The sequence below is a fragment of the Epinephelus moara genome, chromosome 24, assembly GCF_006386435.1.
Source record: "Epinephelus moara isolate mb chromosome 24, YSFRI_EMoa_1.0, whole genome shotgun sequence".
NCBI classification, from domain to species: Eukaryota; Metazoa; Chordata; class Actinopteri; order Perciformes; family Serranidae; genus Epinephelus; species Epinephelus moara.
The window spans coordinates 47,784,334-47,796,047 of record NC_065529.1 but is presented as its reverse complement, the minus strand read 5'-3'; the positions used below and the strand labels follow the sequence as shown (position 1 = coordinate 47,796,047).

The 11,714-nt window shown below is 42.4% G+C and overlaps 1 protein-coding gene across 1 annotated transcript in view; it reads left to right on the top strand.

Annotated features, from left to right (window-relative positions):
* The window catches only part of ptprt (protein tyrosine phosphatase receptor type T), a 531,138-nt gene that overhangs the window by 177,673 nt on the left and 341,751 nt on the right, over nucleotides 1-11,714 (top strand). The window contains exon 8 of the mRNA XM_050039413.1: nucleotides 4,157-4,450. Within this exon, the coding sequence (XP_049895370.1) occupies nucleotides 4,157-4,450 (294 nt within the window). The remainder of the gene's footprint in view (nucleotides 1-4,156; nucleotides 4,451-11,714) is intronic.

Genomic DNA, 11,714 nt, shown 5'->3' with positions numbered 1-11,714 from the left:
GATTTTTACTAAACTTGGTAGATATGTAGAACAGGACGCCTCAAGGTGACTGGAGAAATTTAACTCTAATTGGCAACTGGGTGGCGCTATAACAACAGAAAAATGCTTAAAAATGGCTAAAATGCGACCGATCGCTGTGGCTCCCCCTGTGGACCAATGCTGTTGTTTTCTAATTTTTGGTATGACTAAGTCACAGTATGGTATGCTGTACTCACTGGGTATGGACTAGTTGCTGGACTAAACACAAAAAACATGTGCTTATGAAACAGGCATCTATATCATCAGATTCTTGTCAGTACACTGCCCTGTTCTCAGTCTGCAAGCAACACGTGCACTAGATCATCACTTCTGACACAAAATGTAATGGTAATGAAATTCCAGACATTTGTAACTTCCACTTGTGGAGTAGCTGTGTGCATATTTTCAAAGTACTTGAGTATCTTTGCCCCTTTTTTTATCAGAAACAGTAGAGATGAAAATAAATGAAGGAAGAAAGAGGAGAGATGACACACAAAGGTTTCTTGCAAGATTTGAACTTGAGACGATGTGATTACATGGACTCAGAGGCCATCAGGATGCTCTGCTGTTGTTTAGAGGTGATATTCAGTATTTTGTTTCCCAGCAGGGGTGTGCGTAAGGGCTCAGGCAGATGTGTCTTGACCCACCTGGAAGCTTCTATGTCACAGTGAAGCTATGAAGAACTCAACTTTATTCATCTAAAATAACAGTTCATTCAGCTGTGAAAATGATTCAAGATTATCAAGAGGTCCGTCCACTCTCGGTCGCATCCTGATGTGTTTCCTGTACAGCTCAGGCACGGCCGCTGTCCAAGGTGCTGATCCTGAGACCGTCAGACATACAGTACAGGAGCTGTCCATGGTAATTACCACAGGATCCTCACTAGAGCAATCTGATGACCAACAGAAAAACCTCAGAATAATTTCACTGTCATTGTTTCCATCTGTTTCTGGTGCTCTTTAACCAAATGTGGTGTTGCGAGTGAGTCAGGTTGCTGTGTCTTGACATCATTTTGTTAGTTAACACTGCTGAGTCTGCCTCTCGGAGCGGTAGAGAGATTGTAGTTTTAGACAGCTTTGTGTGGGCTGCAGGGGCATATTTTACTGTCTGGCCTGCATCAGCGGAAAGCAAGCAATTCTTATACAGAGGATCCAAATTTCTACTTTTTTTGATTTAACTGTCTGCAGAAGTTTTTCTTTTTCATCAGACTAAATTGTCAGTAGACTGCTTTTATATATGTTGTCATTCTGATGCTCTCCCTCACACACATATTCATTAAAAACAGTGAGGAGTATGATGGTTCACTTGGAGATTTGGGGTTGAGCGGGTAATTAACTTCAACACTTAACGCTCAAGGCCAATTCCTCTTAAAGAAAAAAAGCAAATATTAATTACGTCATCACTGTGAAGTGTTTAAGATCTGATGTTCTTTTAGTTACCTCGTCTTGTTTCATTATGTGCTTTGTAGCTCTTTTATTTTTACCACTGTGCCTATCAATTCAAGGAGGTCTCACTATTCATATGGATATTGGATATCTCATTTTGAAAATAAGCTGCTGTCACGAGTTTGGTTTGGAAAAAAAGAAACCAACACAAGGGAGTAATAAAACATCCTATGCTTTTAGGCTTGACAGAGGCCATTATTTTAAAGTAGCATAATGTGAAAGTCTAGTGGCAAAGTAGCTGTCAGCAACATGTCAACAATGTGATGGATTAGTGCTACAGGTAGAGAAATCGCTCTGTAAAAAGTAGCTTTTAGTGGCAGCTGTTTTTTAATGTAAAAGTTGAACTGTGTCTCCTTTCACTTTACATTTACATCACATTGCACCCATTTATGGCTGTGGGTTTATATACTTTGTGGCTCTGATGTAAGACTAAGCTTTGATCGCACGCTCACATTGACAGTTGATTCCTTCACACGTTAAGGCCCTTGCTGTGCATTTTTATTGTTGCCAGGCAACCACCCCATCACCTTCTTACACTAACCTTTACATGTAATCAATCTATCTTTGTTTTATTCCACAATAATGAATCACTACTTCCCAAAATGAACAGGCAGAGGGTACTTGGTGTAGCTCTGGTTGAGGGTTAGAGTCCATCAGTAAATAGTTTCTTGGTCACAGATAAACAGAGATCTGTGTGGGTACATGAGACCCTAAAAAGAGGGTGGATCATGGGGAGTACCACCAGTGGGGAGTACCACCAGTTGGTCCAGGAGCTTCTCCTCCATGATGGACGTTTCCAGGCATATTTTAGTTTGACTTGGGGGCAGTTTGACAACCTGCTGTCTATCGTTGGGCTGTATAACTCTGAGTTTCCAGCAACCACTGCCACCAGTTTCTCCTCCATTGTTTACCAACTGTGAACTTGTTGTCGTGACCATCACAAAAGGCCCGCCTCTCAAATCATCCGATTGGACAATGGGAAAAAAGATGACAAGAAAATAGATGATGTGGGGCGCTTTTACACTTTGAGTTTTTTCAGAGCGCTCCGGCTTCATTCTTGTTAAAAACAATCACCAAAAAAACGCCTCCAGCTGCTGATTTGCTTTCCGTGTGATATGAACAGTTACATTTTCCAAGCATCTTTAAGGGTATAATGTTTGGGTGAAGTAAAATTAGAGCTTTATTCTAAACACATTATTTATGTTAGAAAATACTTGCTGAAAACACATGAAAATACTGTAAACTGTATAGCACTGCACTGTGGAGTTACACTGCTTTTCAACACATTCACCCTCCCAGCTCGTCAAAACTGACGCTTGGTCAGTGGCAAGCCATGTGGATGGTAAATGGACCTGCACTTGTATAGTGCCTTTCTGTCCACTCAAAGCACTTTTTACACTATGAGTCACATTCACCCATTCACACACTGGTGGTTGAAACTACCATACAAGGTGCCACCTGCTACTGAGTTTTTAACACACTCACACAATGATGGAACAGCAATTTGGAGTTCAGTATCTTGCTCAAGGACACTTTGACATCGCCTGGAGGAGCTGGGGATCAAGCCGCTGATCTCCTGATCAGTGGACAACCTGCTCTACCTCTGAGCCACAGCCGCCCCACAAAACATGACGTGCTCCTGAGAATATAAGGAGTATTCTCTGCTCTGAAACCGTGGGCGTGTATCTACTGAAGGCCAGTCTTGCCCTCCCGATAAAGCGGTGACTTTGGCAGCAACAAGTCGAAACAGTCAATGTGCTGGGTGCTGCAGGACGGATGGAGGTTGAGCCCCACACCTGTCATCTGCACACACTGTGGTGACTAAGAGCTGGCTAAAACTCAGCAAATTCTCCTTTTAATACATTACTCAGAATGCTGCTTTGTCACTTTGTCACACCATATTGGACTGGCAAGACTGGCCTTCAATAGGCATGCTCCCACGGTTTCAGAGCAAAGAATACTCCTCATATTTTCATGATTTTGAAACCTACTTTGATATACTTGGCGATTTTTTCGATCATTCAAAACTGACTGGGTGTTTAATCACACTTCTCTGTGTTGGGACAAACTCAAAATACACTTTATATTTGCTTGACCCACACTTTAACAACACAATGTACATTATTAGTCTCTGAGTGAAATTGGGTATTGATGCAGTCGTAACAGACTGTACTGAGATTAGTATTGAGTGTGTGGCGTTTGAAAAAAGAAAAAAAAATTGCCAATCAGCCTGAAAATATTGGACTCTTAACTCTCTTTTATCATTATGGATATTTTTATTGGGGAAATGAATTGAGGTCTGCAAGTACCCTGAAAAGCAGCTGGTACATAAAACACCACATAATGAAATGATGCATTCCAAATTGTGTTTATTTTTGAAAATTACACTGAGCACCCCAAGGAGGGGTTATTGCTGCATTACACACTTAGGCACCACTGATTGGACTTTAATATAGTTTTTGGGAAAGATGAGTTCTGTAATGTATTTTTTTATAACGATGATAAGCTCAGGTGGGGGTGCAGTTACAGTCAACACAAGATAATGTATTCATTTTCTGCCCTCAGACTGAATCACATGACACAGCAGGGACAACTTGTTTTATCAATGGAATATTCTCTGATTTTGCGGCATCATAAAAGAAAGAAGAATCAGAATCCACACTGAACTAACCACCTCTGTTTCTATTTCACAGCTCCACCCACCCCCATCGCTCCACCAGAGCTTCTAGCAGTTGGCGCCACTTACCTTTGGATCAAACCCAACGCCAACAGCATCATTGGCGACGGGCCGATCATCTTGAAGGAGGTGGAGTACCGAACCACTTCAGGGAACTGGGCAGAGACCCATGTGGTGGACTCTCCCACCTATAAACTGTGGCATCTGGACCCAGATGTGGAGTACGAGATCAAGGTCCTGCTCTCCAGGCCTGGAGAGGGAGGAACGGGGCCGCCGGGGCCGCCGCTGGTCACCAGGACCAAATGTGCAGGTAGGGGACTCCTTTTATTTCTTATTCTTTTCAAGCCTTCACTTTTTCTTTTCTTGGATTCTTGAAAGTTTTACTTCAGTTTTTTAATTCCCTCTTAGGTTTGTTCTGTTCTTTTATTTACCTTGTTCCTCTGATTGTTGCTTGCTTCTTCTTTGTCGTGCTTTGTTGTGGATGGCTTTATTATGGTCCAGGGTGGCCTTGCTATGCTGACAGAAACAGCTGCTGTGTCCTTGTGTTTTATACTCAGAGTGAAAACTGAACACTCCGCTCACTCGTAGTTGATGTTGATGTTGGGCGATTGTGGTTAAAAAGCTGCAAACTATAAAGTAAGGTTTGGATATATGGATAGGTTTTGGTTTGAGTATAAAGCTCGGTCTGAGTCATCTGATTTGGAGACAGAGAGGCGAGAAGGCAGGTGAGCAAAAGGCCAAGAGAAAAATAAAAAGAAATAAAAGAGAAAAATGGAACAAGAGCACAAATCAAAGATGATGATAATTGGGATGTTAAGAAGGTGCCCCAGAGATGGAGAAGAGGTGGAGTGCGGGGGTTGGAGGAGGAGAGGAGGAGGAGGAGGGAGGAGGAGAAGATGGGGGAGGTTAGGTGGGGGCAATCATGGCCGATAATGAGGATCCCAGCGGGGGTGTAAGGACACAACGAGTGGCAGTTCATTGAATAATATGACAGCCCATCAGATCTCTGATGGAGGCGTGTGTGTGTGTGTGTGTGTGTGTGTGTGTGTGTGGGTAGATGAGTTAACCCAGCAGGAGGCCATCATTACCACTCTCTAGCCCCACTACCACTGCTCTCTGTGAACTCTGTTGTTTCCTGTCCTCTTTATTCCTTCTGAGAGCTTTGATTCTCTTCCTGAACCTCGCTGTGCCCCGACCTGACCAGGGCTGTAAGTTCTCAACATTTCTGCAGTTTGAATTGGATCGGGTTTGCACTAATTTCCCTATTTGTATATGAATTCACAAACTGTTAGGGTTTAATCTTACTGCACTTGATGCTCAGCTGCTGCATCTCCTTCGTCTTGGTGTCTCAGAGTCCTAAACGCTGGTGTTCTGACAAACCGAAGTGCCAAATGGTATATTCCAACAGCACTTTGAACTTTTGAGCGGTCCAGTTTTTGCCAGAATGGGTTCTGTGCTTAGACTGATAATTTAGAAATGCAAACCGTGTCATAAATTGCTGTTACCGCACTCAAAAGAATTTTGTTGACTTTCGCTTGTAATTTTTTTCGGAAACCCCAGAAATTCTGGTTTTTAATCGGGCTGGCCCAAAACTTCAGCTGTGGTTCAGGCTCAAGTCAGGCTCTGACAAAAACTAAGTAGGTTCATTAGGGGTCGGGGCTGATTTTTGGGGGCTGCAACAAAGCTGTGCTTCCTTAACACTGTCTTACAGAAATACGTGAAATGGACACAACCCCTAAACAACACATTAAGTGGTGATGGGCACGAAATGTGTCAAAATGACATGCTGGCAACACAAAAAACAATGCTAATGCAAAGTCTGCTATAGGGCTGTCAAAATTGCTCAAAAATGACGTTCGAATATTCCTTCTAAAAATAACTCATAGGTTCGAACCATTCAATTTTTTTTATTTTTTTTCACATTATGTCCACAAGAGGGCAAACTAATACAAGGAAACATAACTACTTGTAGGTATTTTTATTTCAACATAAACGTCTTTGAAAACATTTACATACCTACACATTAAAACACATAAAACAATTATCTATAACATTACGTTATAAACGACCGCGGACCTCTCACTCGCCCCCCCTCTCTGACCCATGGCCACACCGCCCGCGGAAGCGCTGCGAATAGCTTCGACGCGCGCCGCACATCTCCGTGGGCAGCTCGCACCCCGCAGTGATCGTTTCAGCATCTGGTCTATTTTCTGCGCAAGCCGCGAGCGAATGTGTCAAGCCGGGTGAAGGAGACAACAGCTGGGAGCAGAACCGCGTAGAGAAATGCACATCTGATGTGAACGGAAGTGCTCCGACTCGCGCGAGAATTTAGGTGCGCTGCGCTTCGCAGCACTTCCGCGGGCGGTGTGGCCTTATGCAGTGCGTTCAGTGCAGCGGCCCGGGCCAACGCCCACTTGCAAAGAGGACAGCTGCGGTGGTGTTTTTTTTTTTTCTCCACAATCGAATATCAATTTTCACATTCGAAGGCCCATTTTTTTTTCAAATTCGAATTTAAATTTGAATTTAGAATATTCGTTGACAGCCCTGGTCTGCTACAAACGATCAGTGTTTGGTTAGATTTATGGAGAGATAAACACTAAACACAAAATATTTGGTCAGGTTTAGTAAAAGATCGTGATTTAAGTTGACATAACTACATAGGAGATGCAAGTGGCGTAAAGCTACGTACTTCACATCGTTCCTACATAAAGTACTTTGCGTAGTAACACAAAGTACCTACATAAAGTCTATAAAGTCTCATAACTATATTGACTGTATACGGGACATGAACAGTGGTTGAAGGTTCTTACTTGACTTATTTGACCAACACATTCTCACTCTGACCTTGTCGCATATGACATTTGATCATGGACTCTCCACGCCTACATATGTGCAGCGTACCCTGGGTGCTTTGGTTGTTGATGTTCTGGGACGCAAAATAAACACACTACGTCGGTACAACATTGGGAATTTACTTTTTTCCCTTCAACAACTAATGCACGTGGTTGGGTTTAGGAAAAAGCAGGGTTTGGCTTAAGAATTTTACGGGACGTGAACGCCGCTCTCCCACATGAAAGTTTACTCAAGAGAAAGCCAAAGAATTTGTACATCATGACAATTTATAGTGTCTGACAAACAAGCAGTATCAGTTGACACACCTACAGCTTTCCAATACACATTAAAAGGTGTTTCCTGTCACTTAAGCTACTGTTTTCTTGTTACTCAGGCATCCAGCTATGAAAACAATCGCTTCAAATTTGGCCCGAATCAACGCCACATCATTTAGCTGAAGTCACGTCACGATGATAGGTTTATGTCAGGGTCACGTACACTATAGTAGGTGTTTGTTGGACCCATCCAGCAAGCCTCCCACCCACCCTACTTGGACTTTTACGGCCTTAACTTTAGTTCTTGTCCTGCTCTGTTTCCCCCTGACGCCGCCGGGTGCCATTAAACCATAACAGCGACCAGCCACGTATCATGCCAGCATTAACATTATTTTCGTCCGTGTCTAACGCTGGAAGTCATTGCCGAAGCGCTTGATTTTGAGGACTTTGGAGTGAGAACGGGTTGGTTTAATCCACCCACCCTACACCAAATTTCTTGCTCTTTATACTTCATTTGTGCCTCCATCACAACATAAGGTCCTCACTGAATTTGCATTGTCATTGCTTGAATTCACGTTGTTAAGGTTTTGTGTCCATCTTAGGTATTTCTATAAAACCAGGCAGGTCTCTTTCACTTTTTCTGACTCATCTACAAAATGTCCTTCCATCTTTTCTGTCTGTTGTTTTCATTTGGCCTCAGTTTTCATTCTCTCCTCATTAATCCTTCCTCTTTTGACCTCTCTTTTTTGCTTGATCTCTCTCCAGTTACCCCCCCTTCTCCCTTTATCTCTCCCTCTATCACTCACCCACTTACTTCTTTCCATCCTTTTCTATTGCCCTTTTTTTCCTCCATTGTTGTAACTCTTTTTCTCCTTTATGTCTTGTTTTTTAATTTCATATTCGTCTTTTGAACTTGCATTATCTTCTTTTTTAATTCTGTTTTTCTTATTGTTCCCACTTGTGCCAAAACTCTTGTTTCTCCCATTATCTTTCTGTGTTCCACTTCCCCACCTCTCCATCTCTCCATCTTTATATTTTGTTTTTTACTTTTCTTCTTCTTCTTTATGTCATTCTCACACAGCCATTTTTTTTCTCAAGAGCTGTTGTCTGATGCAGAGAAAAAGAGACAAAAGCTTTTGTGAGTGATTTCTTTGCTGTGAAGAGTAGAGATGGAGGGGGTAAGACAAAGGGAGGATGAGAGGAGGAGGAGGGTGTGGAGAGGTTGGTGAAGGTGTGACAGCGCTGGTCTGAAAGCGATTCTGCTCGATCTGCATCCATCCTCTGATTCACAGTTTAGAGACGGAGAGATAGAGAGCACTTGAATGGCGCTGCCGCACTGTTTTATTTTGTGTGTTTCTGACAATGCCTTTATCTTCTCTACAAGACAACGTAGCGTGTGTGTGTGTGTGTGTGTGTGTGTGATGTTTATGTATAAAGAAAGTTCTGTCAAAACTTTGGAGAATTAAGTTGGCAGGTGCTTTAATTGGAAAAGGTGTGTGTCTGATTGTTCACATATTTTGGTTTTGTGTGTCTGTGTCTGTGTGTGTCAGTGCATTTGTGCTATCTTCTGTCCGCCCCTTGAATTGTTTTACTCCGTGGTAATCAGCAGGTGAAAATTATGTGTTAACAGTACAGACTTTCTCTCTGACTCTCTCTCTTCTCACTTTTCCACATATTCTATTTCCCTCTCATTCTTCCATATTAAAGAGTGAAACTATTAGATATTGTTCTTATTCTTAAGAAATCCCCTCCCCACCCTGTCTGTGACACTCTGCCCAACCCCTCTTTGTTACTACTGAAGATGCCAGTCTTTTTGTTTTTCTCTTTCAAGACTCAAAATTATATAGCTCCATTTATTAACCCTCTATAAAACAGACCTCCGGTGGGCGGCCATGTAGGGTTGTTGTTTTCATGACCCTGTTTAAAATCAATCTAAAATAAGAAAGTGTGACAGCTAAAGCACTCATTCTGTTTGCAACAAAAACCTAAAAAATCAGCCTTTTAAACAAACATGTTGTCGGCATGCAATGACGTCATTATGGTTTACTACAAGTGATCCAGAAGACAGAGAAAATGCGTGCTGATACTATATTGTCCCTTCATGGCTGCAGGTTACGTTGTGTCCATGAACCTGTTTAAAATCGATCTAAAATAGAAAACTGTAAGAGCAAGAGCATTCATTGTTTTTGCAACAGAAAGCTAAGACTTTGGTCTTTCACACCATCATGTCGTCTGCATGGAATGACATCATAACATTATGCTAAAAGCGATCCAAAAGATGCCATATTGTCTCGTCCTGGCTGCGGGATATCATTGTTTACATGATGTTGTTTAAAATCAATCAAAAATAAAAACTATAATAGAGAGAGCATTTTTTTTTCTTGCAGCAGAAACTAAGAGTTCTCTCTTTTGCGCCATCACGTTGCCCGTTTGTAATGATGTCATCATGTTATGTTACAAGCAGTCCAAAAGACCATGAAAACGTGCATTGGCGCCACAGTATCGTCCCGTCACGGCTGTGGGATATTGTTGTTCCCATGACTTTGTTTAAAATTGATCTAAAATAAAAACTATAAGAGCTAAAGCGTTTATTCTTTTTGCAACAACAAGTTAAAACTTTTGCATCGCAGCAGCAAATGAGGCGTGACGGGCGTGACATGTTACACAAAAGCACTGGCCTCTAGTGTGACATATAACATATGCGTCGGCACTCCTTTATAAACAATCACAACGGCATTAACATGGCAATAACAGTTATTTACCATCCCTGTTATATGGCAGCTGATCTTCGTCTCTGCTCTGAGGGTAAGGAGCTCCCCGACCTCATTGTTTTCCCAATTTGTGCACATTTTCCGCTGCTGTTCTTCTTTGAGTTAGCTGCCAACTGCTATCAGCTACTTATCAAATCTCCTGTAGTGGGTCGCATGCACAACATGTCATCAAAACGTCATCAAAATGTCACACCTGTTCAGCCCATGGTCCCATCCTGCCGGCTATCCATCCTTTTGATACTACTACTACTACCTCTTATGACAGCTTAAAAGTGAGACAACTCTGCCCCCCCCCCCTGCAATTGTAACTTTTATACAGATCCCCGAGGCAGTGTAGAGGCGGTTTAAAAGGGACTACAGTCTGAGACTTCCTGCTATGCTCACCTGAAGCCCTCCACTTTCCTGGCTGATGACTTACACTCTTGTAACCACTTCCTCTCTCTCCATCTCTCCCTCTCTTTCAACTTTCTTTTTGCTGAGACAAAACTTTGGACTGAAGTGAATCTGAAATCAAAGAACACTTTGTGCTCGCGTATTTGCAGTGCACCAGTTTTCAGTGGGCTTAAAGAGATAGATTGATAGATAGTTGTGGGGAATGAATAATAAGCGAGGAAGGCTGTGGAAATAAAGAGGCAGCAGGAAGGAGACGAGGATGAGGGAGGGAAAGAGAAAGGGGAAGGATGAAGTTGTGGGGAAGAGGAGGAAGGAGAAGAGGAGGGGTGGAGAAGGAAGTGAGCTAGGAGGTGCAAAGGGAGCGAGGAAAAGACAGAAGATGGTTGATGTGAAGTGAAGTGGGACAGAGGTGGTGGTCACTGTGTGTGTGTTGGTTTGTGTGTAAAGCGTAGTAGAAAGGAACATGTGTTTCTGGGCTAGTGGTGCTGTGTTGAGCTGTCACAACCACTCACTGGCTGCTTTGTGTGTGTGTGTGTGTGTGTGTGTGTGTGTGTGTGTGTGTGTGTGTCTGAGTGTGTGATGGGATTGGAGCAGGCAGGTATGACAGATGTTCAAAAGCCTGCTGGCTACTGGCAGTGTTGGTATGTGTGTGTGAGTGTGTGTGTGTGTGTATTAGTCTCCACACCTTCTGCGTTCACCTTTCTGATCATGTTAGTTTCTACAGCTCTGCTCAGGCCTCACCAACAGACTTAATAATCACATTAAAGCTGCTGCTTGTAGTATTTTTCAAACATAATTCATTTTAATATCAAATTAATTGTCATGCCTCTGTGTTATCATTGTAAACGACTGTCTGGATTATTTGAAGTATTAATTTTGAGCATATTTAGCATATTATGCCTCATGCTGTTTTCAGTTTTCATCACCTTTCTAGACCTCCAGTCCAGACACCAGGAGAAAATGGTGGAATTGTACATTTACGCATGTTACATTTGTACATTTCATACGTGCAGACGTCGCCGGTCATTTTGACCGACAGGGTCCTAAAAATCCGGTCATAATCTATTTTTACCGGTCATTTTAATTTTCATTTTTAAATGATAATAAAGATATTCAAAGACATTTAGTTTTCATTCGTTCGTTTTTAATAAATCCAACAAGCAAGTTATAAAGTGTGCATTAATAAGGACATGAACGAAAAGATGAACAGACATCCACACACCGCAGTGCTCCAGTTCGGCGTCTGGTCTACTTTTCACGCGAGCCGCGAGCTCTTCTGTCAAGCTGGATAGAGCGGATCGTA